General features: G+C 41.0%; 2 protein-coding genes across 3 annotated transcripts; both read left to right on the forward strand.

The window, feature by feature from the left end:
• Positions 1-298: 298 nt before the first annotated feature.
• On the forward strand, positions 299-12,276 carry LOC122878955 (aldehyde dehydrogenase family 3 member A2-like). 2 transcript variants are annotated; one of them, XM_044202519.1, is made up of 11 exons: positions 299-442; positions 1,219-1,380; positions 2,850-3,081; positions 5,047-5,132; positions 5,244-5,452; positions 5,685-5,802; positions 6,479-6,620; positions 9,162-9,328; positions 9,471-9,570; positions 9,676-9,914; positions 12,115-12,276. In XM_044202519.1, the coding sequence occupies exons 2-11, from the start codon at positions 1,219-1,221 to the stop codon at positions 12,136-12,138; spliced, it is 1,479 nt and encodes a 492-aa protein (XP_044058454.1). In that variant the 5' UTR covers positions 299-442; the 3' UTR covers positions 12,139-12,276. The 2 variants fall into 2 exon arrangements, with proteins under 2 accessions (XP_044058454.1, XP_044058453.1); XM_044202518.1 differs by lacking the exon at positions 299-442 and adding an exon at positions 558-691.
• Positions 12,277-12,413: 137 nt separating this feature from the next.
• Positions 12,414-25,057, forward strand: LOC122878954 (aldehyde dehydrogenase, dimeric NADP-preferring-like). The gene is made up of 10 exons (XM_044202517.1): positions 12,414-13,087; positions 14,240-14,421; positions 14,506-14,737; positions 17,171-17,256; positions 17,484-17,692; positions 19,133-19,250; positions 19,344-19,485; positions 19,572-19,738; positions 19,837-19,936; positions 24,347-25,057. Exons 2-10 carry the CDS (start codon positions 14,257-14,259, stop codon positions 24,658-24,660), a joined length of 1,533 nt encoding a protein of 510 aa, XP_044058452.1. The 5' UTR covers positions 12,414-13,087; positions 14,240-14,256; the 3' UTR covers positions 24,661-25,057.
• The last annotated feature ends 140 nt before the right edge of the window (positions 25,058-25,197 follow it).

Below are 25,197 nucleotides of genomic sequence, written 5' to 3' on the forward strand. Positions count from 1 at the left end.
TACCAGCAGCATCATCAGAATGCATTTATAATCAATCTCCACTAACAATTACTCTTAGTGATTATTAAGCGTTCCCTTGAGATTTTAAATGTGTGTTACCTAAAACTGCACCTATGTTACAACTGCTGGACTGAAACTGCATCATTAGCTGCTTTCACTTCTTTAGACATGTCTTGTGAAGCACATGGCTTTGGAAACCACTTTTGACAAGCACCGCATCATTAATATTATAAATATTAATTATATGAATTGGCCCTTTGGCAAAGCCATGATAATTCACAAGTTTCGTGTTATTTAAGCTGTCGGTGTAGCCCAAGTGAGATATGAAAGTAACACACTGCCAGCCACAAGGTCCACAGAACTGTCTGATGAGGACTTCGGATGCCTGGAATTGGCAGATGGGACAGCGAAGAGGACAGATTAGATTCAGCTTGAAGTGAAGGTCTGTCCGAACACCTTCAGCAGCACACTGCTGCGGCAGTGTTGTTGTTGTTGTTGTTGTTGTTGTTACGGAGGGAGGCGCTCAGCTGGTTGTGTTTTGTAGGTGATTGGTTAGTTCCTTCACTGGATTGACTCACGTACAGACCAATTCCTGACGCGGTTTGGCTGTAGCATGGCGTTATAACTTTAACCAGTTAGCTAATGTTAACAGTTAATACTAAAGCCGGTTACGGGCGAGTGGCTCTGAATGGTAAAACTTTGTGCTGTAGCTGGTCTTCAGCTATCGCTTACATAGCTATTAATAGCGTGTCTTTGTTCGTATATTTGCTATAGCTAGCTATTTAACAACAATTTGCAATGCTATTACTGCAGTTAGCAACCAAGCTAAACCAACCTGGATTTACACTATATTCAGGTGTTAACAAGCCCTGGTATTAACTTCCTGCTGTCGATTATAGCGAGTATTATCATTGTTTCCTTTACAGTACAGTCAGAGTTTGCTAAAAGACATGTCTATGGAAGCATAATTAATCAGAACAATATGTGGTTTATGTGGTTAATGTCATTAATACAGCATTCATATGCTCTTTAATCCCTCTGAATGTTAGTTATAGCAGCAGCTAACAGCAGCGCTCATAAACTGGCCAGCCGGTGGTAGAGTTTGCTTTTAGTAGCTAGCTTAACTATAATTTCATTTATAATTTCGTTAAATCAACCAGAAAGCGATTGAAAGGGTTACATTAGGCGCTTATACGGTATATTAATGTTCTATTTAAGATGTCCCGAGAACAGCTGGTTGTACAACGGGCCAGGAAGTCCTTCCAGACAGGGACAACCAGACCTCTGGAGTACAGGAGCCAGCAGCTGAAGAGCCTGCTGCGCTTCATCTCAGAGAGACGCAGGGACATCGCAGATGCTGCCAGAAGGGACCTCGGAAAGGTGGGTTACAGGCTTCCAGAAGGTCCGAGAAATCCAGGAAAATGTTGGAATTTTGGTGTGGGTCAGGAAACTGGACACATTCCCTGGGGAGTCTGGGGACTGTACTGGCAGGTCACATGACAGGGATATAATGTCCCAGAATGCATTTTCCAACTTTGTTCCAACATTCACTGCCCTAGATTATTTTCTATAGTCTATCTGGAACAGCAGCAGTCACTTTGAAGCTTTATTAGGGGAAAAAATGTCATTAACAGGTCAGGAAGGGAACAATTAGAAAACAAATGGAAGTTTGCAGCCAAGAAATCAGAACACAGCAATATTCAGTTGTGCTGGTCTGCAGTTTATGTAGGGGTTTTTATTTGTTTCTATAGTTGCTCATCTAGTTTGCGTCGGCTCTTTGAACAACACTACTGTAATGTTCACCTTTAAACAAGCACAACAAGCAGTATGGAACTGAAACGTACTGCAGATTACTGTTCTTGAAAACCACTGAAATCATCAAAATACGTTGTTGTTAATCAGAATATGGAACTCATGTTTGAACTTGGCGTAGAAAAGGTCATCAGATGACTACGACTGAAACCTTTTCTACGATAGAACACTCCTGGACGAATGAGGGACTACACCGTCTTATTTTGAACTTGGCGTTATTTTCCTGCTTCCTCTTAAGACATTTGTTCTAATGTTCCCAAAACAAAACACATTGACATTAACTACCACTTCTGTAGTTAATGTCTTTAGACAACAATGAAGTGTGCAGTCAAGTCAAGGAAATTTGACTTGGGTTACATTTAATTTGTGCATGAAAATAAATAAGTGGCCATCAAAAACATTAAAATCATTGCAGTATTGACAGCAATGCCTGTCTGCCCAACTTTGTATCTGTGCCCAATTAATTTTATTTTATATATATATATATATATATATATATATATATATATATATATATATATATATATATATATATATATATATATATATATATATATACATATATATATATATATATATATATATATATATATATATATATATATATATATATATATATATATATATATATATATATATATATATATATATATATATATATATATATATATATATATATATATATATATGTATATATATATATATATATATATATATATATATATATATATATATATATATATATATATATATATATATATATATATATATATATATATATATGAAAGCAGGAGTAGATTAACTAAATGATATCCAACATGGTGTTGCAACATTGTTTGCTCTGTACTCTAGAAATCATCTAACAGTCTGGCCAGGGACTGCAGGTGATATTTAGACTTTGAGGCTAAATGCTGCACATTTACAGTAATGGTGATTAATGTGTTTCTGCTATACAGATCAATAAACATGAATTAACAAAATAATGAATTAACAAACTGGAGATGAGCACTGTATTTTGTCCCTCCTTCTGCTTTCAGAGTGAACATGGGACCGAGCTGTTTGAGACACTGGGACTGGAGGGAGAGATCAAGCTGGCTATAGCGAAACTGGCAGAGTGGGCGGCTCCTCGGCCGGTAGAGAAGGACCTCCTAACCATATCAGATGAGGTTTATGTACATCCGGAGCCCCTGGGAGTGGTGCTCATCATCGGGGCCTGGAACTACCCCTGGGCCGTCACCCTCCAGCCGCTGGTCGGAGCTATTGCTGCTGGTACCAAATATACCGATACACACCCATATGTATTAAATGTGCATAGCCTATGGTGTAGCTACAGGGGCTACATGTGTAGGCTCACCCAAGTGTAAATCCAGCTTCTGTCAACATTTTGCACTGGCGTTCAACAATCACACAGGGAGAAATACATCACAGAGGAAGCATACATATTAATTTCTCCACTGACAGCAGACTCAGTAGATGAGAATGCAGTGAAGCCACAATACATGTAGACTATTAAGTGAGTAGTGTGGCTGCAACAATAGTCATATCCCTTTCACAAGGGTAGGACAAAATATGTGAAAACATAATGTAATTCAATTTTATTTACATAGCGCCAATTCATAACAGAAGTTATTACACTTTTGCTATAGAGCAGGTCTAGACCGTACTCTTTATAATATTATTTACAGAGACCCAACAAATCCCCCCATGAGCAAGCACTTGGCGACAGTGGCAAGGAAAAACTTCCTTTAAGAGGCAGAAACCTCAAGCAGAACCAGGCTCAGTGGTGGGCGGCCATCCGCCGCTGCCGTGTTAGGTTTATGTAAGCAATCTAGTACAACAGCAAATGCTACCTTTTTATTAGACTGTTAAGAACTTTTAATTTTAATTCCATATACATATGGAGGAAGGGGCACTAGATAACAGTAATACCTTACAATCTCTTACAAAAACACTTCCAAGATGCCAGCTGCATGGCTGAAATTATGAATATCCAGCAAAACACTTTAAATGAAGCATGTAAGCAAATATTAATTAAATGAGAATCCCAACTTAATGTCTTGTCATTCAGTGCATATATTGTGCAGATTTTATAAAACAGACAGCAGAATTCGCTCTCTAATAAATGATGAACTTGATCAAAAATTGTTTTGCAGGATTCACTGTGAGAAGGGAGAAGTGTCCCTTGCGTCTCCAACTTCATTAGTTAAGGCTTCAACAGCAAAATAAGTTTCGAAATCCATCACTGATGCAAGAACTGAGAACACTCATTCCTTGCTGTCATTATTTTCCAACTCACCGCTAACCAAACTACAAAACAAATACTACAAACACATATTACATCAGACAGAATAAGTATCTGCAGTGCCATCAATTTAGTTGCTCACTTTTACATCCAGAGCTTAGTCTACACAGATACACTGAGGCCAACCCAAACTCTGATTTAACAGTCTGAGGAACAAAAGTGTTCCGCAGTCTGTTCAGTCGAGCCTGTGGGACTCTAAATCTTCTCTTTGATGGCAAAAGCTGATATTCTTCAAATAAAATATGAAAGGAGTCTGATGTAATATTACCAGCCAGAGACATTATTTTAGTAAACGCAGTTTGAAGACTTGACTCAAGCGTTTGACCCACTATCTTTGAGCAGATATGTAGCAGTCTAGCTTGAAGCTGAAGACACAACTGCACCATGCACTGATTCCATACTGCATATAACAGGATCTGTGTGTTTGCTCCGAATATTAAAAAGATTAGCCTCCTAAGCAAATGCGTCGTTGTACCTTGCTACAGATGTCATTTATATGTGCACTCCAAGATAAAGCAGCGTCCACATAGATGCCTAAATATTTCTTGGAGAAGACTTGTTCAGTGTATGTGTTATGGACAGTAACTGGTGGTGTTACGTATTCCATGTCTGTAAAGGGGCTCTAGAGACCAGTCGCCATCCCTTTGACACAATCTCACTCAAAAACTTCTGGCACATGTTGGAAATCATTTGTCCTTAGCTAAGTCTGATTTTAGGTTGAATTGGGTAGACCAACACCAAAGTTCTAGCAGTTCACTCTTTAAGACCACAGAATAATTACTGAACATCACAGACTGGTACAGTTCAGAGTATTTGGTTTTGGATTTTTCCTTTCATTGGCAAAATAGTTTTGTTTTTTTTTCTTCTTCACTACATAAGTGGTGAAGGATTGTCTCCATCCTGCCACTGTCTGTCTCTCTTTCATCTTTCAGGCAATGCAGCAGTAATAAAGCCATCTGAGGTCAGCTCTCACTCCGCCAAGGTCATGGAGGAACTTCTCCCTCAGTATCTAGACAAAGTGAGCTTCCTGCTTTGTTTGTTATGATACGTAACCTCTTTTTACCTTTTTTTTATCTACATTTAGTGTGAATGTACTGGGGGTTTTAATGACTACATATACTCTCCCTAGGATCTGTACCCAGTGGTGACAGGTGGAGTGTCAGAGACCCAGGAGCTGCTGAAGCAGAGATTTGACCACGTCTTCTACACAGGGGGCAGCACAGTGGGTAAACTGGTGATGGAGGCTGCAGCTCGCCACCTCACCCCGGTGACCCTGGAGCTGGGAGGGAAGAGCCCCTGCTACATCGACAAGAACTGTGACATCACTGTCGCGTGTCGGTCAGTCTGAACTGTAAAATGTAGTACAGAAATGCTGCCATTATGTGAACTCCACTAAAACTTCAAATAACTACCAAAGACACAGCAGTTGTTCGCAAATCCAACACAGTTCCCAGTTGAGTTTCAAAACACCAACTGTGTGCTGGAAAAATGGGGATTTGGGGCGCTAATACAACATAAAAGTATCTTCAAGGTTTGAGGGTTTTGCATCATTTTTTTTCTCACAATACAGTCGCATCACATGGGGAAAGTTTGTCAACTGTGGCCAGACATGCATCGCTCCAGACTACATCCTGTGTGAACCCTCCGTCCAGAGCCGAGTAGTAGAAGAGATCAAGAAGAGCATCAAGGTTGGTTTAAAATGAAGATTTTAACGTCAGTTATTTTTAAGATGGGAATCTGACAGGTCATTCAAGGAATTTCAGGAGGTCAAAGGTAAAAGGAGAAAGACTTTGGTCACTAAAATGTAATTTACTAGGAATAATCTTGATTAGAGAATGTAAAACATGCCAATTTTAATCCTGGGTATCTTGATCATCACTATTATATACCAATGTGTTGTAAAATCCAGACAATACAGTTACTAACTACAAATATCCCTCTGACATGGGGCTTCCCAGGACAAAATGCTGCTCTGTGACCCTAATGTCTCTTAGTTTACTGTGGCCCCATGACAGGTACATGTTAGAGAACAGCAGCTGTAGGCAATAGAGGTTTTGCTTGTTATATCTGTACAGTTTTCTCTCCCCCAATACTTTTTCTTCAGTGGTAAAGTGTCAAGAGCACAATATTTCTGCTTACTTACTAGGAATAAGACAATAATATATTCATTTTAATGGTGTCCCATTATTTCCCATATTTAAATAATAGCAACCATAGCTTGATCCATACGAACTATTGTTCACTAAAGCATGAAGGAGAAACAGGTCTTTCTGTGCTTTCCCCCGATGATCTATAAATTGTCTTTTAATTGTGAGATTACAAGCAATCTGAACATAATTTATCTTTTTATTTCACACAATGCAGGAGTTTTACACAGATAATCCAAAAACCTTTGAGGACTACGGACGCATTATTAACCAGCGGCACTTTAAGAGGGTCATGGCTCTCATGGAGGGGAGCACAGTTGCTGTTGGTGGAGACAGTGATGAATCCCAGTGCTACATAGGTACGTGGTGCATTTGAGCAATTGGTTGCTAAAAAGCATTTGTACTGTATGTTAGGCTGCAGTGCTGGCAAGCATGGAAAGTTGTGTTTATTGAGTTGATTGTGGTAGTGGTTAGCTCAAGAGGCCAGCTGATGACTTTATATGTTATTGGTGGTAGCCCTTACTGGCATGCCCGTACACTTGAAAGGTGGCTCTGAAAGGATTGTAGCTTGTTTCTTCATAGTCAGCTTGGATTCATTCATCATCAACAGTTAAAGAAAGTCCAGTGGTTACCCAGTTTTGCAACAAGAAAAAAGTATCAAAAGGCCCACAGAAACTTCTAATAGCCCTGCTGCAGCATCATCTGCTTCTTCACTATCTGTCTGTATGCTCACTGTGTTTATACCCAAACATGTTTTTCCAAAAATGTTCATGCTCTCGGTAGAGGAATCACTTTCATGGTGTGTTATTATAGATTATAAGATTGTAAGATAAAAGTATTAGGTATCTTGTCCAAACACCAAGCTTATATTTGCATAATTTCAGAAGAAATTTCATAGAGGTCATCTTTGTTGCATGGATGGATATTTTGGCTTCTTGTCTGTGTCTCGTCTGTTTTTGGTAGTTGAAACAATCCAAGAGTGTTTTGGATTTTATCTATTTTTACTATGTTACGAAGAAAGCAGTTCAATGTGTTATCCTTTTGGTTGTTGAGTCTCATTACCTAAAGTGATTCGGATTCATTTCAGAAGTGGAGGGTGGAGTGTGGGTGTGGTGTGTCTTTGTAGTGGTAAATAGACCAGAGACGTCAAATGAGCAAATACCAATTCACGTGAATTTTCACATGAACAAGTAGCCTACCAATTTGTGTAACAACAAAGTCACCTGAGCTTTCGTTGCAGTATGAAGTTCCAACAGTTTCCCACATCCAACCTTCTCTGGTTATTGGCTTTGAGGTTTTACGTTCATACAGTTTCTCTTGGCTGTCCCTCAATATTAATAATCAATCATTAATAAGCAAAAATTGCTACAGTGTAGCTTACTAGCGATGCACATCATCCAAATCCACATGTAGCCTACGCATAAATCATCCACCCGACACCCACCCGAACAAATTATTTTCTCCGATTTAGAGACCCGCGCCGGCATGGACATTTCACTCCTCCTCCACAGGCTCTGTAGGCTGTTTTGCCTCTTAAATGATGTCGAGCAGCGCAAGCTTTCAAGGTGATTTCTTTTATTGTGTGTTGCGTTGATGTATGAGTGTTTTCTTTAACAATTTACTTTAAGGATTAGAGAGGCAGCTGTCATTTTAAACGTTTCCATGCGCGCCATAATGTCACAGCAGATATCGTGGGACTTGTAAGCAGCAAAACAGACGGAACTCTCCAGAGGAAACAGAATTAAACTTAGCTTCTGATATCATTTTTTTTAGACAGCTGTGATGGAGCTCAGGATTTATCAGGACGGCTGCTTTACTCCAAACACTTTCACTGTATGCACCTGGACTGTGTGTGTGACCTTTTGGATGTGTAGAAGAACACAGAACATTAATTAACATTAGATCCTGTCGGCATGTCGGGAAATTGAAATGATCAATGTAGTTTTGCTACTGTGCCTCCTGCGTAAGTGGCACAGCGTTTCTCTTAATGGAGAGAGCTTCCCCCTATTTCATGCACCCGCAACCCATCTACCATTAATCAGAATGTTAATTTGTATGACCCCGCCCACCTTTAGTCACTAGAACATGCTAACACCAAGTTCGACAGGCTAACCTGTATAATAAACAGTAAAGCAACTTAAAAATGACAAAACTTACAGCTTCTAAGTTCAAAGTGGGTAACGTTATCCATCCATCCTGGAGCTTCAGTTTTGAAGCGAATCTTGGTTTGTAAATGAACATTACTGGCCTTCACCGAGAATACAATCCAAAGCAAAATGGTTAGCACACACCTCTAAGAGTTTTACAGTTGTTGTGGGGACATTTCCATCAAAAGTTAATCCACTAGGTCTTCGCTTCCTCGGGTGGTGGGACTAGATGAAGACTTGTGTTGATTCTTGCAGCCAACAACGAGAAATTGGCGTGCTTTGCTCGCTTCCAAAACTTCTTGTTACCGGAGTTGGCGTTAGCAAGGCGATAACAACGGCAGACAGCGAGACTGGCCTAGATTCACTATGCACTCACTCTTTGATTGGATTAAAGTGTAAATATTCTTCCCAATTTATGTTTGCCTGCTTTATTTTACCTAATGTCTTAGAGTGGATGGGAATGATTGAAACGTCTTTTTACCGTAAGTGTTGCAATATTGGGGCATTTGTGGGAAGACAGTGATTCGCGACTTAAAAAGAATGTGGGACAGGGGTGTAAAGTTGGGGGCCAATGGCCCCTTGGCCTCCCTACTTCCAGCGCTCATGCTGATGGGTGTAGGCACATTTAACGTATCCCTTCTCCAAACCCCCTCTCATCTATATGTAAGTGTCGATTACACAAAAGTTGTATGCAGGCCTGGAGTTTCTAGCCTGTACTCTTAGAATGAGCCTCTTCTTCCTGTTTCCGTGCAGCCCCCACTGTGTTGAAGGATGTGACGAGGGATTCCAAAGTGATGAAGGAGGAGATCTTTGGGCCTCTGCTGCCCATCATCACAGTGAGCGGTGTAGACGAGGCCATCCAGTTCATTAATGAGAGAGAAAAAGCTCTGGTTGTATACGTCTTCTCCCATGACAACAAGGTAAACACATCAGACATGTTTGTTTCCCATTATTCAAATCAATATTAGGTATTTTTGCATCCGTGATATTAAAATGTTATGATGTTGATAAGATTGCACCCACACTGCTCTGTTTGATTGACTCTTCCTGTCTGATAAATAGCTGATCAAAAAGGTGATCGCTGAGACGTCCAGTGGAGCTCTGCTGGCTAATGACTGTCTGGTACACTTCACTGTTAGCTCTCTGCCCTTTGGAGGAGTTGGTGAGTGTTCAACCAACCTGCAGCTATTTAGCCTCCTTTTTTTTATTTGGAGGATTAAAGCTGACACACATTTATAGCTGACTTTTCCTCCCACCTCTCTCTCAGGTAACAGTGGTATGGGCTGTTACCACGGCCGGCACAGCTTTGACCAGCTCAGCCACCTGCGCAGCTGCCTGATCAAGCAGCTGAAGATGGAGGTAGTCAACAGCATGCGTTACCCACCTCACACCGCCAAAAAGCTGGGCTGGGCTCGATTCTTTCTGCTCCAGCAGGTCAATGTGTGCAGGCTGCAGCGCATGTCAATGCTGGCCATGTTTGCTGCCTTGGCAGCATTTGTGGTGCAGGTAAAGGACCTAAAATATACCAATCCAGTCCAAACAGGAATAAAATGTTTTTGTTTTGACAAGAACTATTCAATTTGGTACTAATTATAGGGAGATTAGAGACAAAGTTATGAGACATTTATGTGAGTTTAGTTAGTTTATAAGCAGTTTTCCAGAGGAATTACCTTGAAAGAAACGTATTTAAACCCAAGTAAATATTTATTGTTTGTTCATTACTTAATCTCCATATTTGTTGAAATTCTATGCTGTTCTATTATATTTATGTCGATAGACTAATTTCACTTTCCTGCGTGTTACCTGACCTGCTATGAAATGAATAAAAGATTCTCTGGATTACATTAGCAATTAATAGGAATAACTGGAAGCGTGTGTACTAATTTCCCCTAAAATTAGTACAAAATTAAATTGTCCTTTCCTTTCTATGAATTTACAGACACAAATCAGTTCCTTTCTAAGAAACTGTGACCCATAAAATAAACATCAATCACCATAATTTCTTTTTAGAACTGATACATAAAATGCAACAACATAGTTTGCAAGGTTTTGTGAATGTATAAAAACAATTAAATGCATATTGTGTCCAAGTGTCCCAAGAACCAACAAAAAATCTCTCACACCATCGATTAGTAATCAAGTGCCAGAGACAAATGAAAACGACAGTAACGCAAAGCGTTGTTGATAACTTTTCATCAGAATTGCCAATGGCTGCAAATGATGCTGCTAGTAACACTACTGTTGCCTTCAAGGGCCACGACATGCAAGTACCTGTATTAAAGGATACGGCTGGCATTATTTTATATTTTCTTAGTGTCAACAAATCTCATGAAAAGACCAAAACCAGCTATGTGTTTGTCAGTCTCTTAATTCTTTCCTACTTTCCTACCCTGTCTGTGGCAGTCAGTCCCAAGCCCATTGGTTCCTTCTGAAGATGGAAATCTTAAAAAAACAAAAAAAAACTGCTCACTAATATATTGTTTCACTTTTTAAAAGGCTCAGTAATTTGGGCACTGTAGTTCCGCAAACAGAAGTAAATAGTGCTTTTGTTGGGGACTATTTCCAGCCAAGTATTAAGATGTGTTTTGACAACAGAGGAGCTCTATGGCACAGAGGAATAAGATACAGTATATCAGACTTTGGATACACACACAATACTTGTTAGTATATCAGTTCAGTGTTGGTCCTTTCATGGGATTTGTTGACAGAAAGAAAATATAGACTATCACCAGACTTTTCCTATAAACTGTTCTCATTCAAGAGGGATTAGCTGCAGTGTTCTTGTGTGCGGGACCTGGTGCAACGTCTGTCGTGGTCTACCTTTTTGTTTTCAGTGTATTTTCCACAGAACTTCATCCACAAAAACACATGTGTCTCAGATCTGACAATCACCCCTTAGACAGTCTGTCCCCAGGCCAAACGTACAGTGTCTGAATATGTGTTCGGCCCCTTGCACCATAACAGGTTTCTGATGTTGCACCCTGCCTCGGCCCTAAATGCCACATGGGCCATGTCTTGCCCAACAGCCATTAGATGTCACTGATGACTTGACTTACAGAACAAGATGTTGTTTTCCTCTAAGTGCTAATTCTTTGTTAATAATTGAACACTTTGCTGCCCCATTTAAGCCCAAGGTTAAAACTGTCTCTAGTCAGTATTAATCAGTGCTGGCAAGACAAGAGAATGACTGACAGGGCCATATTCACCTTAATAGCAGGAAGCATTTATGTTTTACGCAACAGTTATGCTTTATGAAACAACTGAAAAAAAGATTGGCTTTTGTAGAGAGATGTGTGTTTTTGGGTGGGTGGGATGGGTATTTGTGTGATGACTGTTTACAGCCTTTTAAATAATGACAAATCCAGTTTCCCAAGATAACCCGATACGAGTAGCCCCCCCACCCCACACCCACAATCCTACAGGCCTGTACCCTCATACAACAATGGCTTTGTCTCTGGCAGACAATGTGTGGTGTTGTCCAGGAAATCTAACCACATAATGCCCCCTCATCTAGCCTCCCTTTAATTACCCAGCATGCTTTGCTCTCCTCTGCTAAATGGCCCCTTTTGTTTTGGTCCATCCCACCACCTATGTTGACATTCACACTTGTTGTGCTTCTGAACAGTTAAACTGTCTGTTATCTCTGTACTTATCTGTGTTTGGATCTGTCTCTTTACACTTACTTTGTGTGTCGTGTTTCTTGCAGAGATTCATGCGACGAGCCAGTTGAACGCTGTGCGGGTGCAGGTGATTCTGGGACAGCTACACGCTCCTGACCTATGTGAAATACAGCGCTGCTGTACATGGGTCCATATCATTTATCATTCATGTAGACATATTTGACTGATAAATGTCCTTTTTAAAAATTTGTTTTGTTTTTCGCCTTTCCTTTCTATTACACCTTAAGCTACTGATTTTTAAAAAATAGTTTTACATCAGTTTTATGGCAGTATAATCTGTAATATTTTAACCTGGTAAATGGAGATTTTACTTTTAGATTTTGAATTATAAATGTAATAATCATGGCTAATGAAACTGGGTGGCAGTGATGCAGCGATTCGTTTCACTACACAATGAAAATCAATGCACACATTTTAACATCAACATTTTATTGTGATCCATACTTTCTGCAGGTGAACATTGATTTGCTATGACTTTTTAAAAATAGTTTTTCACTATGTACAAAACTGATTTGAGTTTGAAAAAGGTGAATATCTTAACAATGGCATATTATTAACAAGATCCCAAGGTTATGGTTATTTATGACATGGCTACTATGACTGATAAGCTGTTTATTATGAGACATTGACCTCCATGATGACTGATTAAAAATAGCTCCACTAAAGGCTGTTAAAGGAGAAACACAAGCTGGTAAGCTACAACAGCTAAGCTAGAACAATTGAATTAAAACGGGGTACTTTGAATGAATGGTGTGTGTGTGTGTGTGTGTGTGGAGGGGGGTCTGACGTGATGAAGGCTCAGTGTGTGAGCTGGTCTGAATGAAGCTGGTCACAGTGAGCAAGCTTCCCGGTAAACTGATCCTGGAGCAGCCTGACTGAGAGACTCAGGCAGTCCTGTGCTCGCAGCGTGTCGGACATCCGAGCCGCTTTGAGATCAGCTCCGTGATCCCTGAGCTCTGCACGGAGAATCCTCTGGATGCGTGTTTGACCTGAGCCTAGGTAAGTCTACATGTTCTTCTGTTTCACTGTTTCTGAATCAAACGGCGTAATACGGATAGCGATATAACCGCGTTTAGATCGTAGATGATGTGGGCTTAAATAAAAACAAAAAGTAAGCCGCTGAAAACAACGACACAGGTCAGAAATCAATGCACGAACTTCAGTCATCACCACCTGGACCTTTGTGTTAACTAAGGATAACCGTCAAACTGTCTACACGCAGAACTGGGAGCTTTTGAAAACTCTGGCTGCAGAAAATATCATGCAGATTCTAATATCATTCGGCAAAAAATTCTTCAACAATAAAAACACAGGAGGAGACTCCTACATGAAGCAAATTCAGCTGGAAGAGGAGGAGGTCTAGTCCTCTGCAAATGTCTGTTGGGGGTTCTGTCGGACTGAGCATTTTGATACGGATCATGAAAGACTAAATCCAGTACCTTTTCTACAGGCTGATTTGCATCCAATCCAAAAAAGGTCAGCGGAGGTCTCTGTGTTTGTTGGCAAATGAATTTGGTAAGGAGAAATAGAAAATCCAAATCTGGGTTAAAGAGGAGAACAACATTATCATTTTTCTACCTGCTCTGATATTTGCAGCCTACTTTCCTTAAAGAGTTCTTTACTGAGCAGACATGTAAGGTTTTTTTTTTTTTCCAGATCCAGTTATCTCTTCTTTCAGTTGTTTTAATATTTGTCCTGCACATTACAACTGTTGAGCAGTTTTTTTGTGGCATAAACATAGTGTTTACCCGCTTAACTGTCTCATAGGCTGGTTTGTTGTGTAGCTACACATTATGCCACTTTTGTTATCTTTTGGCATCGCTAATAATGAGACTGAATAAGACTGTTAAACGATGCTTTATGCTCTCTTGTAGGTTTTTACATAGGTGACTTGCTGTTGTGCGACCTTATAGTTTATTAGATATATTCCTGTGTGTGGTGAGGAAGTGGGGCAGTCACGTTTTTGCCCAGGGCCCCAAAAAGGCTTTGGCCAGCCCTGCTGGACTATACACAAAGTAGAAGTTCTGAGGACATTTTGATAGTTCATTTTTAAATCTCAAAAGAGCACGACTGGACACTGGCTTGTCGCTGCTATTGTCACTGTATATTCCACACAGACAAGCCTGCTGTCTTCCATGTGTGTGTCTACAGTTCCAGAGGCTTTCTGTATGGACAGGCAGGAGAGGCAGGCGGTGCAGCGGGCCAAGGAGGCCTTCCTGAGCGGCAGGACTCGCCCTGTGGAGTTCAGACTGCAGCAACTTCACGCCCTGCAGAGGATGATCACTGAGAAAGAGACCGAGATCGCCACTGCTCTCAAACAGGACATCAACAGGGTGAGTGGAGACACGGCACACTGCTGCATGTAACATGTAATGTATTTTTAGTGAAATATGTTGAGGATGCTGGGTTTCCTACAGAGCCAGTACGACACACCGCTCTTGGAGCTGATCGGCATTGAGAATGAGATCAAGCTGGCTATAGAGAAACTGGCAGAGTGGGCGGCTCCACGGCCAGTCGAGAAGAACCTCCTCACTATATCAGATGAGGTTTACATCCAGCTGGAGCCCCTGGGAGTGGTGCTCATCATCGGGGCCTGGAACTACCCCTGGGCCCTCACCCTCCTGCCGCTGGTTGGAGCTATCGCTGCTGGTAGGTAACCTTCCTGTCTCCAGTCCCTCAATACCTCCTTATAGCTTACTTAAATTTAGTCAAGTACACCTCCATTGCCAATGTGCACAGTTCTCCTGCAATTGCTGTCTTTTTTTGGTGACAATGCCAGTCTGAAATGAGCATCTAACCCACAGAAATGGATTTTGAAGTCCCTGCACATCCACACATGTATTCAGTCATTTCTGATTAGACCTCTGCTCAGGCTGAAGTTGGGTGGAGCTCTAGTGGGGATTATGTAAAGTCACCAAAGTCCATGCACTAATAAAAATGAGGTGTAGTTGTCACATGCAAACCTTTGCAACAAAACTAAGGGACAATGCACAAATAATTAGGGTGGGTAGGGTGGGAGGAATGTATTTTTCTTTTTGCTGAGGGGGGAGGGTAGTCTGACTTTTTTGGCAAAGCAGAGAAGGGTCCTTTTGTTCTGTGACACCCCAGATTTATACGTCAGCATTCCCTTGCAGGAGTAATAAAAGAAAACAATTCAAGTTCAGCCTTTTGTTATGCTTTCCATAGATTTGGAAATAGCTAATTCCACTTCCACTATTTGCACATTGGTAACTGTTGTGAAAATTATTATAAGGAGGATGTTGCAGTTTCTTTCAGTCGGGGGTAGAGTCCAAATAAAATATTAATAATGTTGGGGAGAGTCTTATAATTTTAAAAACTGAAATTTAAAAGATTTAGCTTCTCCACCTCAGTAATTTTCCTAAAGTCCCCAACAAGAGAGTTATAGAGAAATCATCCAATCACAGTCTGTAAACACCCACACAGTCCTAAAGAGAAGTCTGTTAAGACTAGTAAGTGACAACACCTGTGTGGGTAGTCCATGAGTGTGTAGGGCTTTAAATTCTAGTGGAGATCCCACAGTTTCCCATTTTATCAAATATGTCAGGTTAAACTAAGTACGTACACAAAGATGCAAAAGACATTTAGAATACTTTTATTTGATGAAATGGTGCAATTTGGCCCGAATATTTCACTCTATGTAGCATCTTGGAGCTTCGATGAAGTATTAAAACAAGCAGGCAGAGAATACTGTATACATGATCAGTGTGGAAAATGGTTTTCTTTTTCAAACTTTAAAGGTGCACTAATGAATAATTCTGCAATAACAATGGAACAAATGACTATATGTAATATAAAAGGTGTCACTCATAGTGACAGACCCACAGAGAATTATCACTGACTCTTCAGTTCCCCTCAGCTCAGCGGAGCGTTTTAGCATCTTCTCAGCTCACTATTTTGATTTTACAGCCCGGCTGTTTTGGTTCTGCCTCTCATCGGCGCCATTTCCAGCAGCTGCTTTGAGCAAAAATACTCTGACAAACCCACTGCACACTACCTGCCCAGCAGCAAACCGCAGACAGACACTGTCAGCGACTAGCTGGTGAACACAGTGGAGCATTTAGCAGCTGAAGAGAGATTTTTCTCAAGAGTTAGTGGAGACCAAAACAGAGCTAAAAGGAGAGTGAATATTGGACTTACATTCATCAGGTGGAGACAAACATTGCTAACGTTATAAATTGATATTATATCAATGTTGCGTTATGGCTTGTTGTGCTGCCACCAAATGTTTAAAAAAAATTAGGTTTGAAGCTTCTTAAGGTAACGTTTATGAGGAAAATCAAGGTTCAAATGGTTTTTGACTTATGCATACCTGTTCCAAACAGTAAGGTACTCGGATATTCTCCTGCTACCAAACAGAAGAATTTTAGAGAAATAGCAAATTCTTATAAAAGCATTAACTTTAGGGTGGTCTGTGAACGGATTATTGGGTTTCTGAAACATAGTTTGACTTTCTCATCAGAATAGAATAAATATTGGTTCATTTATGTCTTGTCTTTTTACAGTATAGCCTATATCTATCAGTTAGCTAGCTAACCCTATAGCACAGCTCTTTAAAACCTTTGATATTTTAAGGTCAAATGTGTGAGTAACTTTAAGGTGTAAAACAATGAAAATTGAAGTGTTGCTTTTAACTAATCAATTTAGCCTCATATTGTTGATTAAGGGATTTGATTGCCGAATGAACTTAAGCTAGGCCTATATCTAATGTTAACAGGCCTGATGTCCACCGTGTTTACAGAATAATGGGAAATTCAGGCATTATGTTAAGCAATTTAAGCAATTCTTGATTTATATTAACAGGTATGTGCATGGATTAAGGGGTGATGAGGGTGTTTGACAGTTTGAACAGTCATGTCCCCCTAATAAAGATATCAGTTAATGGCTTTAAATATACATGTTAGTCAAACTTGCATTTTGCAGCACAAGTCTGAGAAAAATTGAGAGAGAAATATTTTGGTTTGGCAACATCGTCAGTCCTGCATTCTCAGCCTCCTACTTGTCTGCTCTCCGTCACTCAGTGATCTCATTCCATTCAGAGAAACCCGTGTTCTCTCTCTACAGGCAATGCGGCTGTGGTGAAGCCGTCCGAGCTCAGCGAGTACTCGTCCCTCCTCCTCCGGGCTCTGCTGCCACGCTATCTGGACAAGGTCTGAACACCAGCTGCTATTGTTGATGGAATAATGTTCCAAGCTGCTGTAACGTCAAAGCCTTGTACCAACACAGTACAGTACATCACAGATATGCTTGACTCCAAGGCCAAATGCCCACTGTATTAGGGGACTCCCTTCATCAGCAGGGACTCATTGTGCTAACATTATTGTATATTTAAAGATGAAAAAATATGCTACAATAAAACTTTGCTGTTTATTTTAAGGATCTGTACCCAGTAGTGACAGGTGGAGTGTCAGAGACCCAGGAGCTGCTGAGGTTCAGGTTTGATCACGTCTTCTACACAGGGGGCAGCACAGTGGGTAAACTGGTGATGGAGGCTGCAGCTCGCCACCTCACCCCGGTGACCCTGGAGCTGGGAGGGAAGAGCCCCTGCTACATCGACAAGAACTGTGACATCAGAATTGCCTGCCGGTAACACACCACTCATCAGAGTATCCCATATCACCACTAGTCATACACAGAGCTGAATAAATTGTACAAGGCTCTGAGGGGAACATGTCTTGTTATTTGAGCAATTTGGCCTCATGGTTTATGCTAAGAATACAACACTGTGTACTTGATGACTTTGGTGACCTGTGGAGGTCTCACACTTTTACCCAAGAGGGCAAAGAGGCAGCAGCTTTAACTATTAAAGCCAGTATGTATGCAGTCCTGTTTAAGTGTTAGCATGAAGCATAGTACTAAACATGTGAAGTGTTAGTATGGAGCCCATTATCACTAAACTGCAGTGATAATGATGAAGTATTATTATGGAATACTGAAGTGAATGATCTACTGGGGACACATAGTTGTTTTTGATTATCAATAGTTCTCAGCTCTGAAAGGGCCGTGCTGATGTTTTTTGCATATTTTCAAAATGGCCTATACTTCACTTTATATTTCTCAAGATTGATTTCCTACCGTCATCAGTTTCTGTTCATTTCAGTATTCTATAACAAAAATACAGTAGTTGAGAGATTTGAAACTAGCTGAAGAATTTGTCACAGTGAAGAATTTGTTGCCATTATTTTTGTCAGACATTTGCTTTAGCTCCTACATCTAAAAGTAGAAGAAAGCTGTTTAACAACTTATTTTTTGCAAAAAAACCCACAAATTCATGTATACATCTTCTGAATCTGCAATGCTTTTTGGTGACCAAAACAAGATGTCAGTATCATGGGATGAATATATAAACATACAATATTTATTTAAAAAACCCCCACAGGTTGTAGTTTTTCACATTACACTCAGACATTAGCAAGAAAAAAAAGTGAAACTGATGAAGTAAGCGCGATGTCCTGAAGTAATCCTTCACATTTTTGTGAGTGATTGCACTGTGTGCCATAACAAATAATAATCACATAATAACATTGGTTAAACAAAGCTTATAGTGAAGGGATTTGCTCAGCCACTCACCTGTAGGGGTGGGTATTGTTAGGATTGTATTTTTATCTAATCAATGCTCTTATCGGCCTGGTTATTTATCAATACTCTTTTTCATTACTAAAGAATTTAAAAAAAGAATAAATTCAGAACAGGATTAGAATTGATTCATATTTTAAATATAACTAAATATTTTTTCTAGAGCAGCAACATTAAAGTTCACAACAGCAAAGTCACTATATACACTCAATAATATCTCACTGGAAACAAATCTAAGATGTCAGGCAGTGAGATGCTTTGCTGAAGCAGCGGCGCAAAACACAACATTAGAGATCTTTTATGTTATTATGAGAAGTGTAAAATATTTCGGTTCATTATGAAACTGTGGGACAAATTAGAACGTAGCAGGCCGCCACAGTCTAGGTAATTCATGGGAAACACTGTGATCAACACTGAAAATTTGTTCTTTCATATCTGGTCTGTGTACAGTCGTATCACATGGGGAAAGTTTGTCAACTGTGGTCAGACGTGCATCGCTCCAGACTACATCCTGTGTGAACCCTGCATCCAGGGCAGAGTGGTGGAATGCATCCGACAAACTCTACTGGTACCATCCTTTTAAACCTATCTGAGCTAACATCTTAATGTAAATGAAACGGCATAGTCTGGAGTTTTATCAAGACCTTTTGATCCATCTCAGGAATTTTATGGTGCCGATCCCAAATGTTCACCAGACTATGGCCGAATCATCAACCAGCGTCATTTCAACAGAGTCATGGGTCTGATGGAGGGTTACACTCCTGTGGTGGGAGGACAGAATGATGCCTCACAGCGCTACATTGGTAGGAAGATACAGTGAGGTAGTGAATAAGTGAGAGTATTGTCTTGAAATCTATATTTCTGTTTAACAATGATGTTGTACATGCAGCCCCAACAGTGCTGAAGGACGTGCCCCCTCACTCCAGGCTGATGCAGGAGGAGATCTTCGGCCCCCTGCTACCCATAGTGACTGTGAGTGACATGGATGATGCCATCCGCTTCATCAACGAGAGAGAGAAACCTCTGGCCCTCTACATCTTCTGCTCTGATAAGAAAGTGAGAGGAAACAGCAGTAGCAAGGAGATTTGAAACATGTTTTAATGTTCGAAACTCTTTTTTATCTTTCTCGTTTCTCATCCTCCTATCTCTTTAAGGCAATAAAAAGGATGATTGAGGAGACCACAAGTGGAGGAGTGACGGTCAATGACGTTATGATGCACTACACGCTCAGCTCTCTCCCGTTTGGTGGTGTTGGTAAGACTGAGTCAAAGTGCATTATTGTCTGTGTGTTTTCTTTGGTGGACTTCATCATGGGGGCACTGCATGGCTGGATTAACCTGTTAGGCTAGCCTTAGGTCTTGATTTGTTGGGCCCCTATTTTCCCTGTAGTGCTCTAATGGTGATTAGGCCAAAGAGGTGCACTCCAGGTTAAAACAAGGTGACATTACACATTTTGAATTTGTTCACAAGAGAACCTGAATGGTGGGGATTAATCGATTAGTCAATGCACTGGCCAATTTGAGAATAAATTCACCATTTTAATCAGTTGTCAAGCAAAAATAACATTTGCTGGTTCCACCTTCCCCAATATGAGGATTTGCTGCTTTTCTCTGTTTTATAACATTGTAAACTGAATATCTTTTGAATTTTTGACTGTTGGTCAGACAGAACAAGTTATTAGATAATGCTACTGAATGAAAAAAACAAAAGTGTGCAGAGGTATTCATACTTGGCTGAGGAGGAACATTTTGCACATCAATAAAAACAAAATGTGCAAAATGGTGATGAAAGATGACACTGGTGGACCTGTTTCCACTTTGTCTCCATCTTGGTAATGTTGATGCAGCTTAGTGGCTGTAAAAAGCCCCAAAAGTGGAAAGCGATATTGGCTATTGGACGAGATTGATTCATGGTATTTTTGTACAGAGGAAACAAATAAATCAATAAAAGTAAATGACTGTGAGAAGCAACAACAAAGTGCCACAATGCACCAGAGTTAAAGGCTCTGTTTTGGTAAAGTAATCTTGTAGCCATTTCAAAATATTCACAAAAAAATACTGACAGGTATTCAGCTACCACCATGTCACCAGCTTAGAAAGTTGTTTTTGGGCCACTTTGGGGAAGTGAAACAAGCTGTAAACACAACATTGACATATGATCATATCAAGTTGTTATGGCAAATGCGTTAGTAACCAGTGGTTTATTTACAGATCCAGTAGACACAGAACATTAGCATTAATTTGTAGCTATGTTTGTGTCGACCTGACAAATATAAGTCCAATATTCACTCTCCTGTTTTGGTCTCCACCAAGTCCTAAGGAAAATATCTGGCTGTTCACCTGCTAAATGTTGCACTTTGTGCACCAGCTAGTTGCTAGTTGTCTGTCTGCTGTTTGGTGCTGCGCAGGTAGTGTACAGTGAGTTTATCAGAGCTTTTTCACTGAAAACAGCTGCCTGCTGCTGGAAACGATACTGATGAAAGCAGTGAGAGTGAACCAAAACAGTAGAGTTGCGAGCCATAAAACCAAAACAATAAGCTAAAAGACACTGTAAAACTCTGTAGAGCTGAGGTGAGCTGAAGTGTTGGTGATATTTCTCTGTGTGTCCATAAGTACACATAGTCATTCGACCCATTGTTCATATAAAAATATTGATTCACTAACAAAGACCACGCCAATAAACATATGAATATAGAATAGTTTATTGCATATAATGGATGGAGGAGAGCCAAGATGATTTAGTAGGGATGGATTAAGGGTCCAGACGGAGGCATGAGGGATGGAGGGATGGGGGTAAGGGTCGAGGGATGAAGGGATGAGGGGAGAAATCAGGGGCGTGGACGGATAGATGGAGGAGTACGATGATGGACCAATGTCAGCTGGTGGTGGGAAGACAGGAAGGAACCAAGGGAGTTGAGACTCTGAGTGGGGGAGCCGTCTCTTCATGTAATCTGATTTGTATAGAGCCCTCCAAAAAAGAACTTCAAATGGAAAGATGCATGTAGGCGTCATTCAGATCATTGCGGATGTAGGTAAGGTATGCTGGAGATGACCAGTGTCCGACGATTTTAATGATGTGGTCAGGGACCTCCTGCCAAGGAGCGGTGGAGGCAGTTCTGATGCGGAAGGAATGAGTATGGTTCAGGGGATATTCCAAATCTGGATAAGATTTGGCGAAAGTGGAGGTGAAATCAGAAGCGTGTGGCCACTTAACCCGTCTCTGAGACGAACAGAGGTTCTTCGTGGGAATCTTGACTGGCTAGTCTTGAGTTTATGTAGTCACGTATAGGTTCGTATGGACTTAGGAGTCTAGTTGAAAAAGGTAGATGGGGTGAGGTGGACCAGACTGGTTGGTCTTTCTGCCGTTGAGGTGGTAGATGAGAGTGTCAGAAGAATGAATGAATGAATTAAGGGAAATGTCAGACATAGTTGTGTGTCGAAATGGATGGTAGTTGAGGGTAGAAGCGGTGAACTCTGAGCAGTGCAGAAAGCTGAAGAATGCCAGTAGGAACATGGATTCTAAGACTTTGTCTATGTAGAGTTCCGATGCAGCGGGCAAGGAGGTCTGAAGCGAGGGGCAAACGTTTTGGCTTAGGACGTGGTTCAGCCTTATGTAGACTTTTGATTAACATGCTGATGTGTGTGTGTGTGGGACAAGGCTGGACACGGTGCCCCTGAGAACAGTTTTATGATGAACTTAATTCCGCTGATGTAGACCTGTACGGTGGAAGTTTTAATCTTGAGAATGGAAGGCGCGAAGGTGATAATGCTAGCTGCAAGTGAAGGGAATGAAAGGCTGAGGGAGGCATGGAAAGCTTTGAAGCAATTCCTCTGGTCAGATAAGTTGAGTGTTCGGGGAGCGACACTGTTGAGGATGGCATCTTGTGAAGTGGTGACTAAATGTTCCAGCTACGGGGTCAGTTGAATATGGTGGCTGAAAAAGGTGGGACTGGAGTCGGAAGAGGATAAACTGGTACTGGGCTGAAACCAGGGTGAGCCTCCTCATGAACTGCATTATATCTAGACAATGCGACCATCCTTCGTTGATGTCTATGACAGTGCTATTGTCGGAGTAGATGGCGATGATTTTCTTGGACCATTCGTGCCCCCAAAGACTGGCTGCTATTATGATTGGGTACATTTCACAGAAGGTAGAGGAAGGAGAGAAAGATGAGAATTAGTAGTAATAGCTGCCAAAGTCGATGGAAGGGGCTGCATCTGTGAACAGCTGGATGTCTTCTGGCTCGGTGACATAGTCATCATAAAAGGAGATGTTGTTCCAGGAGGAGAGGAACTAGTGCCACAGTTTTAGCTCCATCTTGCATGCTTCGTCCAGCATAACGTGGTTGTGGAGAGATGGAACAGAGGTGACTATGGAAAGGAGGTGTGACAAGAAGGATCAATCTTGAGGGATGATACAGATGGCCTAGTTGAGATGGCCTAGCAGTCAGAGAAGTTGGTGTTCAGTGCTTCTGTGAGCCAGAATGATATTTAAAGTGAGTAAGGAAATCTGGTGGATTTTCTCGGTAGGCAGGGATGCTTGGAGTGAGACAAGCACCATCTGATGGTGTGAGCGATTGTTGTCTACTGCACGGAGAAGTCTGTGCTGGGAATTAGGCTATTGATACTTGGGAATGCTGTGGGTGGATGAGAGGTCTATGATGAACCTCTTTTTTGAACAGGAGGAAATTATGGGTTTTGGCCGATGGCACAATGGATCTGTCGTGGGTCCGGTCTGTGTGGTATCGAGATGGGAGGAGCTGAGGTGGCTGAAGAAGATGGGATAGGAAAGGTAGAAGAGAGAGAGAAGAGAAGAGGAAGGGATGCCGGGATGGAGTGTTGTTTGTGAAGTCTGAGGGAAAGTAGAGGAAGAACGAGATAGCTCTGAAACAGTTCGCCTGTTGTTCGAGCGCCTGGATCTCGAGCAGGTTGGAGGTTCTCTCTAGATGGTGACCCTGGATTTGTGGAAACTCTTGCGAGATTTAGGTTTAGGTAACAAAGCTACTTGGTTAGCTTTAAGCAATAAAACTACTTGGTTAGGTTTAGGCACTAATTTTCTGTACTAGTCTGTCACAGGTCATGTGAAAACTGAGTCAAAGGGGAAGGGAACAGATAAGGTCTTAAGTACTTTTTGTGTGGAAATGGGATGTGTTTGAGGCATGGTCTTTGTTCCCAAACCCAGTTATAAAACATAATTTAGTGCAACTTTAAGGCTATATTTTCATAAAAAAAATAAACTAACCAATCTGATGCACAAGTAGTGCAGGGCTAAGGTTCCTCTCTGACAGTATCTTTGGCAACACCATGTGTTATTAAGGAGAGCGCACATGTCCACCCCCAGGCCGACAATAGAGTTAGCATTGATTGGAGGACTATAGTACAGAGGAAACTGCTTTAGACTCCATATAAAACTGGTGTTAAGTTGGGTCACAAATCCACATTTGAAAGTCAAAAATTAAGCAATTTTTTTCAGATCTGTAGCCTTTCTTCTCCCTTTGCTGTCTTTTAGTATGAAACACACAGGTTGGGCTGGTAGACATGACTGTGCTATGTGAAGTGAACTGACACCCACCTTGCAGGACTTGCAGTCTACACACAGTTACCCCATATAGTTAGTTGTTAATTTTAAAAGAGGTGACTGCAGACTTGTTTGTGACCTCTCCAGGTCAGAGTGGTATGGGCCGCTACCACGGTAAACACACCTTTGACCAGCTGAGCCACCAGAGGGCGTGCCTGGTCCGCTCTCTGGGCATGGAGAGTGTCAACCTGGCCCGGTACCCTCCTCAGGACCGCCGGCGGGCGCGCAGGGTGCGGATGGCCCTCAAGTCACCCCTGATCGACATGTCCAAGAGGACGTTAATCTGGGCCGTCGTTGCCACCATAATTGGCTTTGGCCTATTCATCACCCTGCTAATCGTCCTGCTCATAGCTGCAGGCCTCAACTGCACTTGCTGGTACTGGAGAGGATTTTATAACTAGAGACACTGCAACTTCCCTTTGTTAAATCTATCCAAAGAAGAAAAAGTGCCTGCTGCAACGATGTTAAGAACACACCTGAACACACTGAATCCTGTTTTGTATTCAGATATTTTAGATAGAACGTAGGATAACCCTTTTATCTAACTTTTATTAGCTGTGTGTCTATTTTGTATCAGATGTCCTCCTTCAGCAATAAGACAAACAAGGTTAAACATTGTTAAAAAACATTGTGCTGTCCTGCATTCTTCATCACTGGAACATAACATTCACTTTTTGAGGAAGTAAAAATTGGAACGATGAACTGAGAAACCCACAGTCTACTTACAATAATCCACAGATAAAGCATGTATGTATTTTGCTTGTGTTACTCCAGAATAAAAGAGTTGTTGATATATTATCATCTTCCATTTATATTTAGCATAATTTATAATTCTATATTTCTAAAAACCTTCAAGCAGTACTTAACTTTGAGGCTGTATTTTCAATATATATTCCTTCACTGAAATTATGAACAATCAACTAGCAAAAATTGGAGCC

The sequence above is a fragment of the Siniperca chuatsi genome, linkage group LG7 (assembly GCF_020085105.1).
Source record: "Siniperca chuatsi isolate FFG_IHB_CAS linkage group LG7, ASM2008510v1, whole genome shotgun sequence".
NCBI classification, from domain to species: domain Eukaryota; kingdom Metazoa; phylum Chordata; class Actinopteri; order Centrarchiformes; family Sinipercidae; genus Siniperca; species Siniperca chuatsi.

Coding starts and splice junctions, on each gene's coding strand:
- LOC122878955 (XM_044202518.1), top strand. Junction 5,453..5,684: donor GACATCACTGTCGCGTGTCG/GTCAGTCTGAAC, acceptor CTCACAATACAG/TCGCATCACATGGGGAAAGT. Junction 9,915..12,114: donor TGGCAGCATTTGTGGTGCAG/GTAAAGGACCTA, acceptor TGTTTCTTGCAG/AGATTCATGCGACGAGCCAG.
- LOC122878954 (XM_044202517.1), top strand. CDS start 14,257: ATGGACAGGCAGGAGAGGCAGGCGGTGCAGCGGGCCAAGGAGGCCTTC. Junction 17,257..17,483: donor TGCCACGCTATCTGGACAAG/GTCTGAACACCA, acceptor GTTTATTTTAAG/GATCTGTACCCAGTAGTGAC. Junction 19,486..19,571: donor TGCCTCACAGCGCTACATTG/GTAGGAAGATAC, acceptor TTGTACATGCAG/CCCCAACAGTGCTGAAGGAC.